Here is a 25,660-nt window from a genome sequence, read left to right as displayed (position 1 = left end):
TCTTCCTATTTTCAGCAAAGTTAGATCACTCATTGGCAAGTAAAGAAAGGAGAATTGTAAAATGTCACCAATTTCTGTCTTAAAGAAGGAAAATTTCAACATAGTATAATAACATGAGCGATATCAAGCAGTGACTTTATCATATTCATCCATATGTTATTCCATTTATATACATCCTCTTTCTTTGGAAGAGTTCAGGGTGTTGTATATCTATACAAGACCAAAGTGGCAAACTTTAACCCATTTTTCAGGTAGAAAAATTGGGAAAGTAAAAATGGAAAGTGACTCAGTAGACCGATTCTGTGATTAAAAAATAGTCCCTCTTAATCTGTTTTACCACCTTAGTTTCTAAATATTTTGGCCATTTACTTGATACTGGATATTGCTCACATCTTTTTAAGAACTGGGATATTATTTTAGGGCTTTGGCCTGAATTTGGGAAGTGCATTCCTTCTGATTAAAAGGGTGAACTTGCTCTAGTATACATTAATAAGTATTTCAGTCTGTTCTATGCATTGGGTGGAAGGAATAGATTATAAGTATCTTGTTTTCATCTATGTCCTTTTAAATCTGGGAATAGAGGTAGGAAAAGACAGTCTTTTGAAGATGTATTTTAAGAATCTCAGTTTGAACAGTTGTTAGAGTGACCTTTCATTTTGTGCTTTGATTCCCAGTTAGATGGCCAAAGAAATCCATCCTGTGAGAAGTGAGCAGTTAAAACAGAGAGAGTGCATAAGAGCACGAAGGGCAAGCAAGAAAAAAAGTATTCAATGTTTTTGCTGTGTTTGATGTTTTTCAGGACAACCTTAAAAACATTTTCAGTCATAGCTTTCCATGGGCAGGGATGTTTTTTAATTAACTTCTACAATGGCTTCAAGGCAGGTCTATTCTTGTGAAAAACATGATGGCCACTTGAGATTTTAATGTTTTTGATAAATATGTTTGAACAAACAAATGAATAATTTTGTTCCCCTCCTTTTATTAGAAAACCCTTAGATTTCCCTCATGCTGATGAGTGGTGGCACAGGGGCGTGAAAGGTACAGGTGCCTTCCATCAAAGTTTAGTACTGTGCCTGGCACAAAATAACACTCAATAAGTATTTGAAAGAATGAATGAACCACCTTCTGCTTGATGGGGAACTCTTTTACCAAGGAGTACTGAAGGAAGAGGTCTATTCATTCATTTATTCATTAATTTAACATTTATTGACCACTTATAGTGTGTCAGGCACTATGGATACAATGGATGAAGACAGATAAATAATTTGTTTCTCCATGCTATAATATATGCTACCATAAAACAAATATGGTGTACTAAGAGAGCAGACTGTGGGTCAGAGATTGTTTTCTAAGAGAAGCCCTTTTGATGGCTTCTGGAGAAAGGTGTGTGATATGTAAATTATGTACCTATTTTCATGAACTTATAAAACATTTACTTTACCAGTTTTTAATTACTGTATTCATTATCATAGAAAATGGAACTAACATAGATGGCTGATCATTCAAAGGCTTCCGTTATTGTCCCTTATTGCAAACCTCTTGTCCTACCACATCATTTATTCATTCTGACAGTAAGGAGCAGGTTAACTGGCTTGGCTTTCATTTTGCTGCATTTTCCTTGTACAGTCTTTGTGGTATAGGTTGTAATGAGCACTGATGTAAGGCAGTCATAGTGGGAGAAGATATTTGGATAATCCAAGTGAATTGGTTTACAATGTGGCACATAAGGGAGAAACAACATTTTTAAATCACCTTTATTTAGGTATAACTTACATATAATAAAATAGACTTATTTTATGTGTACAATTCAATTCATTCTGACAATTGTATATACCCCTGTAACCATCATCACAATGGTAGAGAACATCTCACCCCAAAAAGTTCTGTCATCCTCCTTTGCAGTCAAAAGTGTAGGCACCAACTCCAGCTTTAGGCAACCACTGATCTGCTTTCTGTTACTATAGATTAGTTTTGCCTGTCCTAGAATTTCATATAAATGAAATCAGATAATATGTACTATTTTGTGTCTGGCTTCTCTTGCTCAGCATAATGTTTTTGATATTCATTCATGTTGTATGGATTATAGGTATGTTCCTTTTCATTGCTGAGTAGTTTTCCATTTTAGGGATTTACCAAAAATTTTAATGTCCATTCCCTCTTGATAGACATTTGGAGTTTTATTTCCCAGTTTGGGCCATTAGCAATAAAGCTGTTATGAACATTCATTTATACATCTTTGTGTAAATATGTTTTCATTTCTCTTGGGTAAATACATAAGACTGTAATTGCTGGGCTCTAGTAAGTACATGTTTAACTTTATAAGAAATATACAGTTTGCCAAAGTGGTGGTACCATTTTAATTTCTCACCAGCAATACAAGGGTACTTTTAAAAGTTTGTGGAAAAATAGAATTAAAAGATAATATGAATCTTTCCATGAACTTTTTGAAGTACCCCAATATATGTACCTTGAGGGCTTTGTCTAAGCCCCTTCCTCAGTGCAGTTATATTGCTTAACTATGACATGCCTAACTTCATCCCAGAGCTTGGCAAAACTGAGTCTCAAACCCTGTACCCACAAGTCATGTCTCTCTTAATAGACAAGAAATTTACTTCCAGGAACTTACTGCTTTTACTCCTTTTTCTTATTTTGATTTGGCTTACCTCCTGAGTCCAGTTTTCTTATATTGTACCCTTGCCTTACTCAACACTTTGAATCTCTTATAAAAACATTACTGTTTCTATTCTCACATTCCTAAAACATTACTAGTTCTACCTCCCACATGATGACTTTTTTCCATTGGTCTTGTAGAACAGGATTGGGAGCTCCAGTCTGTGGACCTTAAGTTGCTTGAGGACTGGCTGGTTAGTTAAGCTGGTTAGAGCATGGTACTGATAACACCAAGGTTCAGGGTTCGGTTCCTGTACTGGCCAGCCACCAAAAAAAAAAAAAAAAAAAAAAAAAAAAGTAGCCTGAAACAGGTTTTGCCCAGAATAGGACCTGATTGACAAGTCGGCAGAACTCTCTTGCTCCTCTGAGCTATGGGGCTAAGGACTCAGCTGAACTGTATCTGGGATTTAGGAAAGTACTTAATTCTATTTCTATGCCTATATATTAGGCCTACAAATCTATTCATTAACAGTAGAATTATGCTTATTTTTTAAGGCCCAAAGAGATACGTTGGTGTACACATACTCTTATATCCTAATCTCCATCTGTATTCACTGCTTTTGGAATCTACATTATATGTATTCATGCATAAAGTGCCTAGTTTAGTGTTACACAGCCTCTGGGCACTCAATAAACATTAACTGAATTGAAATAATGGTATCCCCTATAAATATCCATAAGCAAATAAAACTAAGTATGTGGACTATGAAGTATTCTTAGAAATATTTGAATTAAAATGATTAAAAACTAGTGTGGTGATTTCATTACATGACAATATAGGTACTGCAGGAACTATTCACCAGTTATCGACAGTATACTGGGGGAAATATGTATATTTTACTTTATATAACTTAATAAAATTTAGTTATTTTACTATAGGTGATGTCTTATGAGCTAACAAGAATTAATGGATGGATGAAATCCACTTCTGGCAGAAATCTTTGAAGCCTTTGTGTGGCTGATAATACTTGTGAAGCACCTTCTAACCAAGTGGATTAACGTATAGATGATATGGTAGAGCCTTGATCTGGCTTTCTACCACTGGGGAAAGAAGAGAAATATCTTTAGTGCATAGCTGTTTTTCAACTTAAATACTAGGACTGCTCAAACATACCTCATTTCTGAGAATATGGGATTCAAGTCACTTTAGAAGACAAGCATCATCAGTCTGTCTCTGAGATGTGAAATTTGCATGGTGCTTTCTTGTTGATTTCAGCTAATCCAAAAGTAAGAGCGGCCTATGTTGTATGGCTGGTTACATATCATTTTTTTTTGGAGTTGATTAACCTGTAGAGAGGTGAGAAGTACCCAATCTTAAGAGGCATGTCTTACCTACTCAACCCACCAAAAATGTTTTTCAAGAAATAACATTTGTGAGGGCCGGCCCGTGGCTCACTCGGGAGAGTGTGGTGCTGATAACATCAAGGCCACAGGTTCGGATCCCATATAGGGATGGCCGGTTAGCTCACTGGGTGAGCATGGTACTGATAACACCAAGTCAAGGGTTAAGATCTGCTTGCTGGTCATCTTTTAAAAAATAAAAAAGAATGTTTGTGCAAAAAGCCTCTCTAGGCAGCTTTTTTTTTTTTTTTTTTTTTTTTGTCTATTAACTCCCCATACCATTTTTTTTTTCTTGCAGATCATGTTTCAGGCATATGGAGATAAACAGGGACCACTGCATGGAATGTTAATCAATACTCCATATGTGACCAAAGACCTGCTTCAGTCAAAGAGGTTCCAGGCACAGTCCTTAGGGACAACATACATATATGATATCCCTGAGATGTTTCGGCAGGTAAAGTTGGCTAACAGGGTTTTTTTGAATTTCCATCAAATACAGCTTTGACTAGAAAGGGGTACTCTCAAAAGTCAGGATATACCTTGACACTATTTTCATTTCTCTTTCATTCTGGGTTTGGTGACTCCCAACTCAGATATTGAATTAACAGGAGGAATTGTGAGAATAGAAGTCTGTTTAGTAGAAGAGAGTAAACTAAGACCATATGCCTGTGGTGGTAGTTTACAATGACCTGTGTGAGAAGTTACATATATATTTCCTAAGTCTGTATTCAAATTAGGGATATTAAAAAGGAGATATAAAAACTCTCATTCTCATTTTTCTTTTTTCCAAGGTAACCCAGGTCCCTAGCTGATAGCCTAGGTTAAAATGACAAGAATCAACATATAAGCATAGACAAATGGATATAGAATTCATGGTACACAGTTTAAAGTATAAGTTATTTTGTGGAAGATTTATTATAGCTGAATAAAAACTAGTGTGGGAAAATATGACATTATGAATCTCATCCTCTATGAAAAGAAATTCCTTTGATCTGTATGGTGAATCATCTCTATGCTGCAGATTTTTCTTCCATCAATAGAAAGCAAGAAAAGTATATCACTAGCAGAAAATACAGCAGATAAAGAATAAGGTATCAAAAGTATACTGAATTTGTCCTTTAAAAAAAACTATGAATATAGGATTTTTCCAAGTCTCCTAGTCAATGCTACCAGTATTACCACATTTTAATTTTAATAAAGTGATATATGTGGACTTGGTAAATTATAATTCCTGTATTATTCACAAATACAAGAGACTACTTTTATGTAACCATTTGTTTACAAGTTCTACTGCTTCAAATATACCTACTTTCCTTTAGTATTTCCCTTTTATAGCATTGTTAGTCTAAAAGCTGAATGTTGGTTTTGTTTTCCAGTGCTAATGCTAGAAATTGAAATCCCATTCTGTGTAATTCTTCCTATATAATAGACATAAACACAGTTATTATAACATGTAGATATGTATAAGTCATTTGGGCTTTAAATGTTGCTTTGAGGCAAGCAAAGAAAGAACTGAACTAGTAACCATTACATGAAGTATTTGTTTTATTTATAGGAAGTTGGAAATGGAAATCATAATGGTTTGAAAATGAATAGGTGTGTCTATTTCCTCAAATTTCACCCTCCTCCATGCACTGAGCAGAATTCATCTGCACATTTACAAAGAGTCATACACATCTAGTGAGCTAATTCCTGTGTATGGGCCTGTAGCTATGAAAACTATTAGAAAGAGAATTCTTCTCCTGAACCTCTAGTAAAAAACTTTACTCTGGCCTTCCTGGATTTTCTTTGTATTAGCTGATTGTAATGAAACTTTCCTGGGTATTCTTCTATCGCCAAGTTTCTCTAGGATTTTTATTTTTTATTTTTTTTAGGAAGAGTTGATACTACCTTTTTAGCTTTTTATTGTAGCATTCTTGGGATCGTATTAGGTCATTTGTGTTTGTTAATGCTCCAGTGCTGATTCAGAGTTGCTCAATAGTTTGACTTTGTTGGAAAGTACCTGACTTTTAGCATGTAAAAAACGTTATATAAAAAATAATTACAGATCTATTTTAACTGAGAATGGGATCTAGAGAATTTGGTCTAATGCTTAGACTCTCTGCAGAACACTTGGAAAATAAAGCAAAACCAGATTGATCAAATCTTAATAATTATTTTGCCCATATTGAAATGTTAATTGTCACTAATTAGTCAAACTTTTTTCCTCTACTAGTCCCTGATCAAACTCTGGGAGTCTATGTCCACTCAGGCATTCCTTCCATCACCCCCTCTGCCTTCTGACATGCTGACATATACCGAACTGGTGTTGGATGATCAAGGTCAGCTGGTCCAGATGAACAGGCTTCCAGGAGGAAATGAGGCAAGTAGTTGAACACTCCCCTCCCCTTTCTTATCTCTGTGCTCACTAGTACCAGCTTTCCATGAGGGTGATCATAAAATAGTATTTAGATCCAAGGGGCATAGGCAGCATAGTAGTGTTGTTGGTAGAGTTCCTTAGAGAGAATATTGACTGGATATCAAGGAATTATTAATTTTGAGCATGTGATAATGGTATTACAGTTTTGCTTTTTTAAAAAGAGTGTTGTTTTCTGTTAGACATATATATTAAAATACTTACAGATGAAATGATCTGATATTTAGGATTTGCTTTAAAATAAAGAGGAGTGAGGGTGGGAGTACAGATGAAAAAGATTGATCATAAGTTGATAATTGAAGCTAGGTGATAGGTACTTGAGAATAGATTATTTTCTCTATTTTCATATATGTTTTAAAATTTGGGATTTCCTATAATAAAAACATTTAAAGTATTATTTTGCCTAATGTTTTTCCTTATTTGGATACTTATTTGCGTACTAATATGCATTTTTACAATGTCTTTTCCACTGTCAACTTATTTGATCTGGTTCTATTGTAAGCATGATAAATATATTTATATTCTTCTTAAAAGGGTTCAATCATAAGGGGTTTAAACATAAAAGAAAGTAACAGGGAACCTATTTCTTGCTAATTAAGCAAGAATGCATTTTGTAGACTTCACATCTTTTCTCATATAGTGAACTATTAATAATGATTTAAAGTCATATTCTTACCTATACCCTTATACCCTCCTCCATGCATTGAGATTTTTCCTGATTTCAACTATACTTCTAATGTATAGTTGTAACAATGATAACAATAGTGACAAACCTAAAAAGAGAGGTGTTTTTATTTTAACCTTAGATATAATCCCTAGATAAATCTCATTCCTTAGAAGGAGTAATCCTGACCAAGATGTTTACTATAAACAGGCTGGGTAGAGCCTGTTGCCTTTGGAGATAGTATGCAGGTTTTTCCCCCATCTTATTCCGTATTTTAAAAAAATTTTACTATATGTACAAGATGCATGGCTATTTCAGAAATACATACCAGTAGATGCCAAGAGTAGATGATTTGGTATTAAGATAGATGCAAGCATTGGACCAGATGGAAAGTATCAGACTTATAGGAGTTCTTCTAGCCTAGTGCCTTGACGATTAGCAAAGGCAAGAGGATAAGGAGGGAGGATGCACAGAATTTTGACAAGAGTAGATATATACTTGTCAACACAAAGTTAAAGCAGAGGTTTGTGCCACTGTGTATAGCATCTGCCTAGTAAGCCCCCGAACAGGAAAGAAAAGCTTCATTATGCAAGACTTAAATTCTGATTCATTCAACAGTATGGTCTTCAGGAATGGAAGGCACCCTTGTGAACATGGGGCTGAGAGTAAAATGGTTTTTAACTAATGTAATTAAAACACAAAATGAGATTTTGGGCCATGTGAAAGCTAGCTGTAGTGCCGTGTGAAACCTCTTGCCATGATCTTTCTCTCCTGCTTTCTCTCTGCTCTTTCTGTGTTTGAGCGAATGGAGACTGGGGGAATAGTGAAGTCCCAGAGGGACAGAGCTCTGTTCTTGCTGAAATTACAAGCACAGAGCTGCCTGGGCATGAACATGTAGTGTTTACTCTGCCAGTATGAATACAAATAGTCTTATTATACGGGAATCTGTACCCAAAGACCCCCCCAATCCCCCGCGCACGCACACACACGCGCTCACACACAAGAATAAAAAAAAAATTAAAGGTTTTTTTTAACCCTTTTCAGACCTAACGAAACTTGGTGGAAAAGGGAGGTCTTAAACAGCTATGTAGGACTATAGCTATGAGTAGTAGATCTAGTATAGGCACTATATGTTTTTCTTTGCCCCGTGCTTTAATAGTTTTAAAACCAGAAAGCCAATAACATTTGTGGGGTGTTTTTTTTTTTTTTTTTTTTTTTTTGGTGGCTGGCCAGTATGGGAATCCAGACTCTTGACCTTGGTCCAACCTACTGAGCTAACCATCCAGGCCTAATAGTATTTGCTAAAAAATTCTCACTTTCTTGTTCTATACTCTTCCCTCCTTGGTTGCCTGTTTTCTTTGTTCTCTTTTCCTTTTTTTTCAAATGATTGACTAGGATTGAAGCTGAGTGTTAGCTTGCCATTTCTGAGCCTTTGAGCTTGGGAGGAGTGAAACTGATGTTCTTTTGTGAGCAGTTAGTGACTAATGCCCAGGATGGCTGGTGAAGTCAGTCAGTGGCCTTAGCTAGATTATAGGGCACTGCATGACAGGAATGAGGTTGGGGTATTAGTATCAAACTCTGCTACCAATAACTTGAACATACAATGGAGCATGTCTACTCAGAGACTGACCAATCTAAGTATGGAGTTTCAGCAGTCAGAACTCTGAGGGACAGCTGTGCCTAACAGATGACGAGGTGTCAGGAGGATATATTTCCTCATGCTGCACCCAGTTTTATCAGGGCAAGTTGACTTTCAGCTATTGCAGTTTAATTTTCCTTGGCCAAAGAGACAAGTTTGTCATGAGCCTGGCACTCTACATATTATCCCAAGAATGATGTGAGATGAACGAAAAGAGCTCATGCTGATGAGATTTGGAGCAAATCTATTCTGTCCCAAAGAGAACAGGCTTCTGAACAGAGCCTTGAGAAGCAGTTTTATTAAAAAAGGAATAAAAAATTGACTTGTTAATGTTCTGAGAGCCAAGGCTCAACGTAAATGCATTGATGCTACTACATAGACATTAAATCATCATAAAGTGGTGTTCTCCAAAAGTGACGGCTCTACCATGTCATCATTGTGGGTGGTACTGCATTACCTTGAAAAATTGGAGTTTCCGGGTTTAAAAGCTAGCACATGGATATTTGGAATAAGGGTAAAACAAGAGATGCCTTTCCCCTCGATCAAAGGCAGAAAACCTGCACTTATCAGAACATCGGCTATATGGGTGGCCAGTCTTTTTTCCCCATTTTTTTTCCAGGACAATAAATAGGTAAAATAGTGATGGGACCAGGGCTCAGACCAATTCAGTTCCATTTAGTTTTAGGTAACTTGTTTGCCATTTGAGGAAGAGTATTGTGGCTATTTCAGCAGAGATGTGACCTGCATTTTGAACATTTTTGCCTGCGTTAAGAAAAGAGAGCTTTTCTGATGTGGTGTTAGTCACTTTCTCGTTTCTATTTTCCTAGTTGTCCCTTCCCCATAAAAAAAGATGTAACTAAAGGAATGCCAGCTAATGCATGATGAAAGATATAGGAGAACCCATTTTTCTCATTGTTAGATTTGATTGGCATTGCATTTAGTATGAATTTAGAGTAGGAGTAAAAAAGATGTAGACCAAATCTGTGAACTGTGTTGCTTGCAAATAGCTCTAAAGATGAGTTGTCCAGGATTTTTCTTAATAGTTTCAAGTAAAGATGAAAATTCAGGAAAATGTGATTGCAACATAGACTAAACTGATTTCATTTCTAGCTGCTGTGATGCTACAGTGATGGGCAGTGTATGTAAATACACACTAGATGAATGTGTGCTGTTGAGCATAGATAACAGAAGAAGTACAGCTATCCAACAGTACTACTTTACCACTTCTTGATTTTGGAGGAATTGTTTTCATTTTCTGCCAGTTTGCTAACCTGCTCTGATCATTTGTGGAAGCTGTAATTGCAGGTGGGAACATTTTGAGTAACAGCTCGCAGTCCAGTGCAGCTGCTTTTCACACTAAATCCCGTTATTAAAAAGCTCAGGCTAAGATCAAGCCAAGGGCTGTAACGGACTTGACAGAGAACAGCTTAACTTTCCGTGGCAGAATAAGGAATACACTAGCCTTCTTGAGACTATGTTCTTATTTTTTCCAAAATAAGTTATTAGCATTCTTTTCCTTTATTTCTTTGTAATAGCTCTGGGAACTAGATCAAGAATCACTAAATCAGGCAATGATGAAAGAGATGATAGTCAACTTTCATAGTAATTTTAGTGCTGGTAGAAATTAGGACCCTGTTTTCCTTACCATTTCAGAACATGGGCCATCATATCACTCCTGTCATAATGAAAAGCTGTGTTTAGAAGCAGCTATAATAATTAGGTACAGGATGTGTACCCCAAAAAGAATTGGTAATCAGAGACTAGAATTCTTGCATGTTATAAGATTTTTTCCCTTAAAATTTTTCTGGGACAAAAGTACACTCCAAATTGAATGCAATTTGATGGTCACCTCCACACACATTACCACACTAAAGAATTTTGGTGACTCCAAGTCTTCATTTTTTCAGATGGGCACTAGGTGTCAGGGTGTTTCCTTTTCAGCAGCTTAGCATTCAAAGAAGCCTCTGGTGAGGCAAATCCACTAGTATCCTTCCCTTTTTTTCAGTTGGTATAGTAGGCTTACCTAGTGTTCCTACAATGCGCAAGTGCAGTTTTAATTCTTTGGTTGGAGATCTGTTGAACCTTACATCATGGCTCTACATGGAGAGTGACAAAGACAAAATAAAGTAGTGTAAATTAAAGTTTAAAAACTGACAACGTGACTAGTATCTTGGTTTCAGTTCTGCTTTATGTTCTCAGCTTTTCAGCTGAATTAAGTTCTGGAACTACTCAGCCCTACCAATTCCCATATTTAATTGTTGTTTAATTGTTGGCAATGTGCTGTCATTCAATACCACCAAAGCATAGCGTCTGTTTAATTTTTTTATTTTTTAATTTTTATTTATTTATTTATTTTTTTTTTTTGTCGTTTTTTCGTGACCGGCACTCAGCCAGTGAGTGCACCGGTCAGTCCTATATAGGATCCGAACCCGCGGCGGGAGCGTCGCCGCGCTGCCAGCGCAGCACTCTACCAACTGCGCCACGGGCTCGGCCCTTAATTTTTTTAAATTATAAACCGTTTTAAACATACAGAAAAATATGAAGAGTGATATGACAAATACCCCTGTATCTACAGTCAAGCTTAAACAAATCTCATCATTTTGACTGTTACCTCACCAGCTTCACTTATGTGTTGCTACAATCCTTTGCAATATTTGAGTATTTAAAAAAAAAAAAAAAAGCAACCATTTAGGAGTTGAGGAGGAAAAGGAAGTTGGTAAGCTTATATAAGCCTAAGAGATTAGAAGAAATTAATTAGTAAATCCATTTTGACAGTTCTTATGTGTACCTCTTAACCCAAAGAGCCTCTTATTTTAGAAAAACCACCATAACCCTTTGTCTTAATTCACTTGGTTGACATTTCCATACTCTTGAAGGAATTGCTGGGGTTATCCTAGACTCAAATTCTAGTGGAACCCATTATGCTCTAAAACTCTGCCTGGAGAGAGTGTGTATATGCTTGTGGGCTTGCATAAGGAAAGGGTAGAACATTTCTCATGTACACAGGACCCAACTATTTTTCTAACTTAACATTAGATTTTTGTACTGTTTTACTCAATTTAACCTCAAAACAGATCCATGAATGTGCTAATTGGGATGTATTCTATTGTGCTTTAGTTTCGTTCTTTTGAAAAATCAGTTTACTTTTTCATGGTGGGTGTGGAAATTTAGTCAGTGTCAGTCTTTTAGATATCTGTTAGAAAAGAGACATCTTGGGGGCTGGCCTGTGGCTCACTCCGGAGATTGTGGTGCTTATAACACCAAGGCCACGGGTTCAGATCCCATATAGGGATGGCCAGTTAGCTCACTGGGTGAGCATGGTGCTGACAACACCAAGTCAAGGGTTAAGATCCCCTCACCGGTCATCTTTTTAAAAAAAAAAGAAAGAAGAGACATCTTGAATTGTAGTATGCTGAAGGTGAGCTCTGAAATAGACCTAAGAAAAGCAGGTACAAAAAATAGGACCATGGTCTGTGCACTGATGTACAACTTATAAAAAGGGACTAATGCAGGCTGGCTGATTAGCTCAGTTGGTTAGAGTGTGGTATTGTAACACCAAGGTCAAGGGTTGGGATCCCCCTGTACCAGCTAGCCACACGCAAAAATGGTGGGGGGTGGGGGGACTAATGTTCTTTGCCAGAAATCTATCCCTGAAGATGGGGAAAAAAGGTCATATACCACTAATTTAAACATAAACATTCATAATTTGTGCTTGCTTCAATTTTCATCAGAGCTTCAGAAAACCAGTTTGAATCTTTTCAGGCCTAGCAAGATACAAATTCCAAGTATAAAGAAAGATATATTATGGAAAATGTGGTAAGGTAGTTTTATTTAAATTGTTATACACCTTTCTCTTTTTATCCCCATCCTAAGTGTTTGGCTATAAGTCTTTGTCTAAAATTATCTTCCAAAGCAAAGTTGGATCCCTCATTAGAAAATATCGAGGCTAATTTTGAAAACTAAGTCTCCCTACCATGGAATTACTTCTGATGAATTCCTAACACTGTTCTTTTGGGATGCATATGCTTTTCTTAGAATTCCTTCTGAATAACTGTTACTGGTATTAGAGATTTCTCATCAGGTCAATTAGTTGGTTTTTACTCATTTCGTTGATAGGGCTCAAGGCTCAATGAGCTTGATTGACATTAAAAATCCTAATGCATCTGTTGGCACACTAAAGCAGCACTGGTGGAGGGCTCCTCAGTTCCTTTCAAAGTAAGTGCTAGAGATAGCCATTAAACAAAAGAATGTATTCGCGAGCATTTTTGTACATGTCTTGAGTTTTAAGATTTTATTAAAAAAGGATGTGACATAGTACTCTATGTCAAGAAACTTTACAACTCTAACTAGAGGCAATAATGAACATCAGGACAGCAACAGATAACACTGGAGAGGAGGTGTAGCATGGAGCACCAAAGTTCAACATTCCTTCTTATGATTAATGGGTAGTGCTTCTAGAACTATAGTAGGCCAACTTGGTAAATTTCCATATCAACCAATTAATCCTGTCGCCCATTTCTCAAATACTACTGGCTTTTATGTGCTCCACTGAATGTTGTTTTTTTTTTTAATTGGTATGCTTATTAAATTACTATGTGTTACATATGTAAAATTACTATGGTTTCATGTATGTAAATATTACAGAGAAAAATAATCCACCTCAAAATTATTGTTTTTTAATCTTTGCTAACATTTTTATTTTTATTTTTTTTTTTTTATTTATTTATTTTTTTTGTTTTTGTTTTTGTTTTTGTTTTTTGTCTTTTTCGTGACCGGCACTCAGCCAGTGAGTGCACCGGCCATTCTTATATAGGATCCGAACCCACGGCGGGAGCGTCGCCGCGCTGCTAGCGCAGCACGCTACCGAGTGCGCCACGGGCTCGGCCCTTTGCTAACATTTTTAAAGAATTACCTCTGGGATGAAAATTTTTTGCTTTAAAAATGATACTGTTCTTACTCTTTTATCACTTTTTATAAGGGTTGAAGTAAGTTTGTTCAGCCATTTTTTAATTATCCAAGCATTAAAAAAAAGGAGTTTTTCAGTTAAGAAAATTGTTTTGAGCTCTTTTATGTGATCATACAACACTAGGCAATGGAACATGATAGCTGGCAGATAATACAATATGGAAAGGCAATAACATTCTTTTAGCATGATTTTTCCAAAAGGCACAAATTAAGTCAAATATTACATTGCCTTTTGACTTAAAAATACCTCTTTTAAAACCTATACTGTATTTTCTGATATTTCATCAAGTATGTTTTATTATGAGACTAATGAGTTCAAATTACTATGACAATTATTTTTTGATAGTATCTAATTAAAAGTGCAGGTTTATTATTCCATATAAGATACAAAAAGGGGCAAAAGGTAATATTTTGTTATGTACTTGAAAAAGAGCTCAAGTTCATATTCCTTCTTCCTGGGTCTTAGTTTTCTCATCTTTATGATATGCATGATGCCTATGTCCCTCTCAGCTCAAACATTCTAGGATTCTTTGTATTGCTGCTCCAGGGCCTTGCAGAGTAGTCATCTTCCTGGCATTAGCAGAATTAGAACAGTAGCTACTGGAGGCTGTGCCAAAAAAAAATCCTCAAATTTTAGACTTTTAGCGGGGAAAATAACAAATAAAGCTTCAACATCTCAGCTACAGTCTTACCTGTATTTAAATCTATATAGAAAGGTAATTGTTACAGCGAAACTCAAAGTGTAGAGATATAAGAAAGGCAACTGTGGAAAAGATACTCTCTTTCTGCTTCCCACAGCATAACTAGAATTGATGGATGCTTCTCACACCCTTAAAAAACAAAATCCTGTCATGTATTGCCCCATAGCTTTCCCTTCAAATTTCTTTGTTGAGCTTCATATTGTTGTTTTGTTTTTGTGGTAATATCAAGCAGCTTTGGAAAGTGCCTGTGTGTGTTTGCACATTCTATTCACACTGATAGTACAATTAATGTTGATGTCAATTTTGGTGTTAATTTTGGGTCATGATTAGTGTTGACACTTTGTGTCAGACTAATGGCGTTTATGGGCACCATCAGAATAAATGTTAATATTATCATGTTTTTAGTATCTGTTATAGTAACATTAAACCAAGGTCCTCCCAGGAGAAAAAAATACATATATGGATAGATAGATAATGCCTTTCTGTATCACTGGTGTTAACGCAGCGAGAAAATGACATCTCAGGGCAGAATCCTAATCACTGTTTGGAGCATCAGAAATAATGATCACCTCTGATCGGAGGTTGTGAATAATTCATTTGGTTTGATTTTCACATCCTGTCCAGTGATACTTTTCAAACCAAATGTGTTTCTACAGGAAAATAATGGTCCCACTTCTTATGGAAATACTGTGGCACAAATCATTTTACCCACATAAAAACAGTTAAATAAGACTGTTCTCTTCTGCTTGCTTTCTCTTCCCGATTCCCTCCTCCCTCACTTGAATGTGTTTATTCCAGAATCAGAATGTGGTCAAGGAAATATTTCCTTCCTCAGAACTTGTATAAGGGAAACAAATATTTATTTCTGCTTCTCCTTAGCTCATTCACTGTAGCTGTTTTCATTCTCTTCCCTTTTTCACTTTTAGATAATTAGCTTAGATTGATAACCCTAAACCTAAGAAACCTGCTCGTTGGAATATTCTGTTATGAAAAATAATTCAAAATTCAATATTTTAAAATGTATTCATGGCTTTATTAATGAAAACATAATTTGCAGTAAGTACCACAGACAACTTGTTTAGTCAGTGCCTGAGAGAGGCAGAGGTCAAGGAAGAAGATGGTGGCACTGCCAATTGGAGTATGCAGCTCATTAGACCATAAACCCACCCACTCTCACAAGCAGGCTACAGGCTGCCCTTTTGTTGCTTAGTTCTCCTTCAGCCCTTAGTCCTGGAGTGTTATTTTTATCAGGTTTCGCCTGGATTAAAAACACTGAAAGGAAAGAGAAGACGAAAAAAGAGAATTTAATGATGGGATTTCCCTTGGTTGTTATTCTTCAGTTAACATATAAGGCAGCTTGGGCTTAGGTGAAATCAATGAATGTCACATTCCTAATCACATTGTCACACTTGTTTATGCTTTTATAATACAAAAATTTTCATTGTAAAATCTCCATTTTGTATATAATATAGGTAGACTCATCTATATAAAGTAATTGGACTGAAAAACTTATGGTGTCCTAATTAAATGGGGGGTGGGGGGAATATGACTGTCTTTTGAAGTAATGACCTGATCCTCTGAGACAAACCTATTCTTAGATAGACTATTTTGAATCATTTCTCCGAATGTTGTGACCCTTTTTTTTCTTCTAAATCTAACAAGGGCAGGGGGAAGCCTTTTTCAACCTAGTTTTCATCCTCAGAATGTATTTTGCATTCAGAAACCATTTCCATTATCAAATTCAATTTTGTCAAGTGATTAGTTGAGTTTGATAGAGAATAATTTAAAAACATAAAGCTGGAAATGACCGTGGTGCTTCTACACTAGAGGAGAACAGTTGCTGTTCTCAAGTTGCAAGTCCCCTTTCAATGACTGTGCATCACAACTGGATTATTGTGTTACATGTCTTCGCAGCTATTACATACTTGGCATCTGTTGACACCATGTGTTTCTATTCAGGACTGCTGGAAGAACTAGGGGAGTGGGCGAATTGATACCTTGCATGCCTATCAGTGCAAACGTCCTTTTATGTACATATGTTTGTAAAGCTGTTTAGCTCCCTTCAAGATGAAAGGCTCTGTATAAATATAAGCTTTTGATTTTAGTACATGTTTGTAATACATGTGGTACAGTCCTAAATATGTATTTAGCTGATAGGCACTGTTCTTGTCTATTGTATAAATATTGATTTTAAAAGTATAAATGTGTATTTAACCATCATACCAGAAGAACACTGAAGCAGTTACTTCTCAGGTAGAGCTATTAATATTGTATAAACCTATATATACATATGTTTACATTCTACCACATTATTGCAGAGCATTTCTTTTTAAAAAATGAAATGACAACCCCAACAAACTAAGATAGTTCTTGATATTCTTCTCCCTTTAAGGTAAGTTTTGATTTTTAATTTTCATGTTTGTATCTCTCTAATTTTATATTAAATACTATCTGTTATAGTATCACTAAAATCTAGAATCACTTCTAAAATATGGGAAATCCACTAGGCTGGTGAGATTTCTCTCCTCTTAAAAAAAAATCATTATGGAAATACTCAAACATACACTAAAGTAGGGATAATAACATAAACTCCTATGTACCTATTACCCAATGAAGAGGTGCTTGATAATCTTTTCTCTGCTGTTTTTTAATTTATAAAAATTTAAAGTTATCAGTGCAATATAAACAAATTAAAGGAAATTTGGAAAATGGGAGAAAAGCCATACAGTTCCATCATCCTAATAATTATTACCTTATTTTGCTATGGTTCTTTGTATTTTTTCCCCCAGCTATGTGCCAGCTACTATAGGATTTAAAATGTATTAATCCTCACAACAAATGTATACAAAAGGTTGTTACTACTCTCATCTTACTATTGAAGAAACTGAGGCACAAAGAGGTTAGTAATTTACCTAAGGTTATATGGCTAGAAAACGGACCAATTCTCTTATTTTATCAGAGTCTCAGAATCTGGCTCCTGAGTCTGTGCCCTTAACCACTACACTATTTTACCTCTCACAATTACTTGGTATGCATGCCTTTTTGTATCATACTTTTTCTAATTTAGTATTATATCATGGGTTCCTAAAAATGCTATTCATAGTCTTCATAGCCATCATTTTATAAGGCTGTACAGAACACTAACAATGACTTCACTATCCAATTTACTGCCCTCCAAAGAAGTTTTTTTATCGTGACATTTATTTTTTTAACTTTAACCCTTCACCCAGCTTTCCCTAATGTTAACTTATTACCTAAGCATGGTATAATTATTCCTAAAAATCATATTAACACTAAGAAATTTACATTAGTATGATTCTATTAAATAAGCCACGGACATTTTTTTGGATTTCACCAGCAATTCTGCTAATGTCCTTTTTCTGTTCCAGGATACCACATTGTATTTAAGGGGTCAATGATGTTCATGTTTGTGCTATAATTCTGTTCCTTTTCCATCTTGTATTCAGCTAAAGGCATTGTCACTAGTCTGGAATGCACTTCTTTAATTTTTCTAGTGAAGGAAATGCCAGTTTTTGTGTGTGAACCTTATTTTAAAAATTAAACAATTTATGCTAGCTATAAGGACAAGTTATATAATTCCTCTGTGCCTCAGTTTCCTCATGGCAATAATAACAGCTTCCTTTGAAGGGCTATTTGAGAGCGTTTATATGCCAGGCTCTGTATGAATTTAATGTGTTCCTTGCAACAATCCCTCCAGAAAAATCCCCATTTTATAATTGGGAAAAGTGAAGCTGTAAGAAGCTGAGTGATTTGTCCAAGGTTATATAGCAAGTTTAAAGCTGAGATTTGAACCAAGACAGCTTGACTCTCAAGCTTAACCTCTTAGCTATTAGTATTTATCCACTTTAAGTACAGTACAACATGTGATAGATGTTTAATTAATGGTAGCTATTGTTTGTTTGTTTGGGTTTTTTTTTTTTTTAAATAAAATAGCTTAATGATATTTAGGACTCTTATTCTGTGATCCCTAGATATAAATCATGGACAATGTTGTAAGCCCTTGATATTGACTATTTTCCAAGTATTATTTTAAAAAGTAAAATGACTGTGGAACCAGCAAGTATTTATTATTCCCATACGATGTGTATGGATCCTATGAGGCACTAGAGGAGGTGATATAATGGTTTAAGATGGTAAGGTAAAAGCAGTCCTAGGTAGTATACAACTAAATATCAAATGAATTCTCTACATGAAGGTCATAGTAGGAGATGAGAGAAGGGAGGGGTCACCTTAGGCTGGGGGATGTTTTACGGAGGAAATGGAATTTGAATTAACAATTTGCAGCAGGTGAGATTTGGACAGGTTGAGGGGAGATAAAAGGGCAAACTTTGTATATTGAAGTTAATATAATAGATTTCTACTTCCAGTAGTTAGTTCATCAAACCCATGGGTATTATTGTCTTAATTTTACCTGTGAGGACACCGAAGCTCAATAAAGATGATAATTTTCCCAAGGTCACACAGTTAATAAGTGATAGAAGCTGGATTTGAATCTAAGTTTATTTGACTCCAAAGCCCATGTTCACCATTACATGCCCCATCATTTGATAAGCAATGAAATTTACATTTTAATGTAAATTGATCAACAGATACTTTCTTAGATGTTTATGCATTGTTCTAACTCAAAACTGGATCTCTTCCAATAAGGAGTCTCACTGTACTAAGACTGGGATAGCACTTTTCCATTCTGTAATGGTACTTTTTAAGGTGGGAGGGGGCGGTTGATGAGGAACACAGTTTGGAAAGACATTGATAAAAGAGTAGTGTGTTCTTGGTGCTGCTGTGTTGACACCTAATTAGAAGTCAATATTGCAAGCATAATGACCTGGCCAATTGCTGAACTGACTGCCCAAGTGACACAGTTAGAGTCCCCAGGTAATAATGAAAGATAAGAGTATTATTTGCCTGCCCAGTGCCACATAGTCACAGTGTTGACATTAGCATGCAAATGCAGAAGTAGATTCTTCAGGGCTTGTATCTAAGCTACTTCTGGTCTAGGTGGCTAAAGTTAATATATCATAAAATTCGGTATAAAACCCAATCTTCCTAACTACAAATACACTTAGAGGAAGGTAGACAGGAAATAGCTTTCTTTCCTGATAACAAAACAGACATTGGGTTAGAGGGGGACATGAAAAGGCAGATAAAATATTTCTCCTCACACAAGCATTATATTAACTAGCTTCTTAAAACCCACAACCAAAATTATCCTGATATTTGGTGTTTCTCTGCTATTTTGGGCTGATCTGTTTCTCCTTCCTTTCTCTGTCTTTAATGAGCAAATAGTGATATCTCAGAAGGTGATTGGGTTTTTTTCTGTGTATTACATTCACTTTGATTTGTATTTGGCCAATGGTGTGATATATTAAATAGCTATATTTATCTGTGGGTGTTTCATATATATATATATTTCTTAATGCTGAGAATCACAAATAGCTGTGTAGAGAGCTTCAGCCAGCCCGATTACAGTGGATGTGCAATTGGATTGAGAAATGTGTACTCAGAGCTTATGATCACCGGCCCGGTTGAGTCTGGGTGATGCATGTGGCTTTCCAGGGATGCTGCTATTTACATCTGTTAATGGCCCTTCTTGATGGCCAGCTCCCCAATGAGGTGATATGCAGCAGCCTAGGGATGAGGGACCCAAGTCTGCTGATGCGGCTGGGCTCCATTAGGTGGGACCTGGAATGCTCATCTGGGTAGGTTTTGTGTTTGGCGGTGAGCAGTGGAGGCAAAAAGGGGATGAGAGACAGAAAGAAAGGGGAAAAATAAAAGAATGAAAAACATTACTTATCCAGGTATAGGGGAAACAGACAGGCAGACATGAAAAACTGCAGCTGTAGATGGGGTGTGAGTGAATAGAAAGGAAATGGAACAAGGGAATAAACAAGTAGGATTGACTAGTTCTCATACAGAAAGGGATTAAAAGAGGAGAAGGCTGTGAGGGTTTGGGAAGAGACATGTCACCTCTGCCTTTTAAGTCAATATCTTCTATGTGGCTGGACAGATACTGCTGAACAGAGAGCAGAGATTTACATATATCATGGTACAGAAAGAGATTAGTTTCTTGCATCCTTTGGTTTTCTGGTGCTGGGAGAAAGCAGGAAGAGATGTTCACAAGGATACAATGTTGAGTGATAGTAAAATCTTGCAGAAATGCAAGATACCTGAAGCAAACCAGTAAAGAATGTTTCTCTTATTCCTATCAAATGCTAGAGGACAGTAAAAAAAAAAAATCCAGTTTACAAAAGTTGTACAGTCCATGAGAGGTGATCCTGTTTCTGCTCCCTTATATGTTGAAGGTTTCTTAGAAGGAATCTCACCAAAGATGGAAATAGTGTCTTAGTATATAGGATAGTAAACGAGAATTCTGGATTTAATCACTAGTGCGATGACAGTCTTCAGCATGTATCTGGAGTGCATTTAGACTGGTTTTTCCATCTTTAAGCAGGCTCAGAGAAGGAATTGAGACAACTTTGGAACACATAGTAAACCAGCTGTTCTCAGCATAATCTAGGGCAGTGTACGAGAAGGTTTTTCTAATTTCCCACAGGGAGCTTGGCTCTTTAGCAATGTAAAGCCTGGTCTAGGTACAGTCTGATGCCATCAGGGAACCTGAAAAAATTCTGCATGTAAGAAGCTTGTATTCATTTTTTTTTTTTGTCTATTTATACCTTTGCAGATTGGCATGGTAGCTTGGAAAATGACCCTTAAAAGTCCCGAATATCCAGAAGGCCGAGATATCATTGTTATTGGCAATGATATCACATACCGAATTGGGTCCTTTGGGCCCCAGGAGGATTTGTTGTTTCTCAGAGCTTCTGAACTTGCCAGGGCAGAGGGTATCCCACGCATCTTTGTAGCAGCCAACAGTGGAGCAAGAATTGGACTGGCAGAAGAAATTCGTCATATGTTTCATGTGGCCTGGGTGGATCCTGAGGATCCTTACAAGGTACAGACCAAGAAAAGAGAATACTTCAAGATACTATTATGCATGTGTGTGTGTACATGTTTAGAGAGGTGGGGGAAGAGGTAGATGTTTAAGTTCAAAAGTCAGCACTTATCATGAAATTAAATATAAACAAAGTTACTTATGAAAATTCTTTAAGACACTATTTTAGAGACACATTTTTTCTCAATATGATCACTTGCTTTTTCCTCCACCTTTAAAAGAGAACATTGTTTCCTTGGTTGAACACTAGATGAAATAAATAGTAGGTATGCATTTAGCATGAGACATGCTAACCCAAAAATACATATCTTTAAACTATTCCACCATGGCTGTATTCCATTCGTTTAAGTAAAAAACCTTGGAGTTATCCTTGACTTCTCTCTTTCTTACACACCCACATCTACTCGGTCAGTAAATCATGTTTACACACCCCACCTTCAAAATATATCCAGAATCTGACCACTTCTAACCACTTCCACTGCTACACAGTCATCCATCTCACTACCATCTCTTACCTGTATATTGCAGCAATCTCCTAATTGGCCTTCCTGCTTCTGCTCTTGCCCCAGCTCCCACTCAAAATCTGTTTTCAACAGAAAGTGGAATGATCCTGGGAAAATATAAATCAGTTGTAATAACAAGGTCAAGAGTTCAGATCCCTGTGCCAGCCAGCTGCCCCAAAAATAAAAATAAAATAGATATAAATCAGATCACAGCTCAAAACTTTCCTCTGATTAAAATGGCTTCCCAACTCATTCAAGTAAAAGCCAAAGACCGTATAGTTACCTACAAGGACTTACATAGATTGGCCTTTTGATACAACTCTGCCCTTATTTCTTGATGTAGCCCTCCCTCATTCCACACTCTGGTTCTAGCAGCCTCTTTGTTCTTTGTTAAACCTGCTAGACACCCTCATGTCTCAGTGCATTTGTATTTGCTGTTCCTTTTACTTAGAATACTTTCCCCCCAGATATCCTCATTTCCTCAGCTCCTTCAGGTCTTTACTCAAATGACACATTTCAATGAGGACTTCCCTGGCTGTTCTTCCTCAAAGAATAGCTGTCCTGTCTCCCTTCTCTATTTTATTTTTTTCTTAAACATCATTCCCATTAACATTATATGTTTTACTTATTTATTTTGTGTATTTTCTGCCTCTCCCACTAGGAGATAAGTCCCATAAGGCCAGGAATTTTTGTCTGTTTTGTTCAATACTGTTTTTCCAGTGCCTAGAACAGTACCTTGCACATAATAGACAATAAATGCGTGCTGACATACTAATGACACTCAGTGCTATAAAGCATTCTTGTCACAAGTCATGTAAGACCAATGACAAATTCATGGCTCTTCCATGTTGTACTCACTGTGGAGCATAAATTCATTGAGTTAAATGGTGGGCATAATTTCTCACAGTATTTAAAATGTTTTTCTCTGTGTACTTTTTTTTTTTTGAGTGACTAATTCACTTATGTTAAACAGATGTACCATGTAACTCTCCTTTGCATGTGAGGGTGTACATGTATGTATACAAATAAATCAATTGCAAAATATTAGTATAATTTAAAAAATGTAAATAGGAATTAGGAGTTGTTTGTTGAAAAAAGCAAAAGGCTTGTGTTCAGTGTTCACTATTAACACTGCATAGACTTCTTATTTTAATACTGAATTTTCTAGATTTGTGATCCTCGGTTGCCCCTTACCCATATATATTTTGATGATATTACAGATTTGAGAAAGTCAATAATAGTGATTCATACAATTTTTTAATTGCATGTTGATATCTTTAATAGAGATGTCACTAAAGATCAGAAAATGACCCTTTAACCCTGTTGAAAATAAAATGAATGGAACACACTTGGAGGTGCAGCTACAAGGTATCTTGTTTCAAGGACAATCAGTGACTGAAAAAATAGGCACTTCCATCTTTCAAAGGAGAACTGTCGATGAGAACTAGTATTCTGTTGATAGTAACTCTAAGAAGTGATGTAGCAATTTAAAGCTAGCTTTGGAACAAGCTTCATTACTCGTGCTTTACTATGTCTTCTGGTTATATGGCACTGGCAAATAATGAGTTAAAAACTACTTGTGCTTCACAGGGTTACAAGTATTTATATCTGACCCCTCAAGATTATAAGAGAGTCAGTGCTCTCAACTCTGTCCATTGTGAACACGTGGAGGATGAGGGAGAATCCAGGTAGGTACATATGTATCAGAATAATTTGGCCATAACTAAAGAAAGAATATGGTAATTGTTTTCTTTACTGTTCTGCTGATCATAACCTTGAAGAGCATTGAAGATTGCTTGTTACAGTATCTAGATGTCTTAGGTTTGTATTCTAGGTCTACCATTTATTAGCTGAAGGGACTTGTAACTGATTGAAGTTTTAAAATTATGTTTATAATGCTTGTTGATTTTAGGAAAATTAAAACATGTAAACATTTATGAAGAAAAAAAATCAGCCACTGTCCTACCCTGAGGCCTTTATTTTATATTCTTGCTGTCTTTTCTACATTCATTCCTTTTTGTTCTGCATAATTGGGATTATAAGAGATAAGAGTTTCTTTTATAATTTGTTCTTTTCACTAAAAACTATTTTCAGAGAATTTCTTATATTCTTAAAATATTATTTGAGAATATGATGTTTAATGGTTGTGTAGTATAAGTATTTCATCGTAATGAATATATCATATTTGAACATTCAAACTATTTCCAATTTTTCACTATTTTATCCCAGAGCTGAACATTCTTTTTATAAACTTTTAGGACTATCTCTGATTATTCCCTTTGGGTTAATTTCTAGAAGTGGAATTTCTGGTCAAAAAGTCAATTTTTAAGGGTTTTAAGAAATAATTTCAAATGGCTCTCCCAAGATCTGCATTCCCATCGGCAGTATGTGATAGTGCTTGTTTCCCCCCTTTCATTTTTTCCTACCCTTGCCAACATTGATTATTGTCAATTAATAAAATAGGATAAAAACAGCAATTGTTATTTTAACTCCTATTTTTGATTATCAGTGAAGTTGAACATTTTTATAATCTATCTGCAAGTTGTTTTCCAGAATGTTAATTGCTCCGATACTATTTACTGAATAATTCATACTTTGTTTTTGTTGTTGTTGCTTTGCCTATTCTTGGGCTAATGCTACTCTATTTTAACTATTCTAGTGGGGCATATTTCCTCACATTCTTAACTTTTCCTTAGGTTTTATTGGCTATTTTTGCCTTTTTATAGATAGCCTCTTTTCTTTTTTAATTCCCCAAAAATTTTCCACAATGATTTTGATTCGAATTTTGAGGATCTTCATAAACTTGAGGCTCTTCCCAAAAAGAAACATGGTGTGTTTTTCCATTTATTCAAGTGTATTTTTTTTTAATGTTTTGTAGTTTTCTTCATATAAATTATGCCAGAGGTTCCCAAACTTTCTTGGTTCATGGCACCTTTTAGCGTCTCAGTAATTTTTTCACAACACCCCTAATACCTAATATTTGTGTTTGTTAAGTAGTTAAGCCCAAACAACTTCATAAGCATTTATATCCTAACAACTTAATAATCATTTGAAAAAGTAATACACATAAGTAAAAAATAATTTCATTCTTAAATAATTATATTTACTTACAAATGGTATATTTGTGTCTGCATAACATCTCAAAACTCGGAATCAGGTTGGGTATAGTCACCCTTGTTTCTTGTCATTGATTTTTTTGTGTAGAAGTTGCTCTTTTTCAAAAACTAGAGAAACCTGACTTTGCAAAGATGGGACATTGTCAAAATGAATGTAGCACTATCTAATACTAAACTGTGAAATGCCTAATTAGTAGTTCACATGGGATCCAACAGATATCACTTATCATAATGTTCCTCTCAAAAATTTAAAATATCCTGCAGTGCCCCCAGGAGTTCACTGTGGTGCCCCGGGATGCCTTGGTATACAGTGTGGGTATAGTGGGATTTTGCCAAATTTCTTTATGTTTATTTCTAAATACTTTGTATTTTTTTCTTGCTACTCTGAATGGGATTTTTTCCCCATTATATTTTTAAATTCTTTATTACTGGTGCCTATGAAAGCTATTGATTTTGTATATTACCTTTGTTACAAAGCAAGTCATTTTTTTTCTCTGAGGTTCCTCATCTGAAAGATGAAGATCAAGTGAACTAAGACCCTTAGCACAGTGCTAAGCACATAGTAAGCAATCAGAAATTCTCTATTATTATTATTGTTATTATCTGTAATAATGGAGATGATATTACCTATCACATTGGATTGTTCTGAGGATCAAAAATGATATATATAAA

General features: G+C 35.8%; 1 protein-coding gene across 9 annotated transcripts in view; it reads left to right on the top strand.

Annotated features, from left to right (window-relative positions):
- ACACA (acetyl-CoA carboxylase alpha) overlaps window positions 1-25,660 on the top strand; it is a 293,591-nt gene that overhangs the window by 199,867 nt on the left and 68,064 nt on the right. For all 9 annotated transcript variants that reach the window (XM_063112234.1, XM_063112233.1, XM_063112232.1 and 6 more), the window contains 4 exons: window positions 4,310-4,465; window positions 6,227-6,373; window positions 21,100-21,369; window positions 23,463-23,560. In XM_063112234.1, coding sequence (XP_062968304.1) covers window positions 4,310-4,465; window positions 6,227-6,373; window positions 21,100-21,369; window positions 23,463-23,560 — 671 coding nt within the window. The remainder of the gene's footprint in view (window positions 1-4,309; window positions 4,466-6,226; window positions 6,374-21,099; window positions 21,370-23,462; window positions 23,561-25,660) is intronic.

The sequence above is a fragment of the Cynocephalus volans genome, chromosome 10 (genome assembly GCF_027409185.1).
Source record: "Cynocephalus volans isolate mCynVol1 chromosome 10, mCynVol1.pri, whole genome shotgun sequence".
Lineage (NCBI taxonomy): Eukaryota > Metazoa > Chordata > Mammalia > Dermoptera > Cynocephalidae > Cynocephalus > Cynocephalus volans.
The sequence above is the reverse complement of the archived record's forward strand: the minus strand, read 5'-3'. Positions and strand labels throughout refer to the sequence as shown.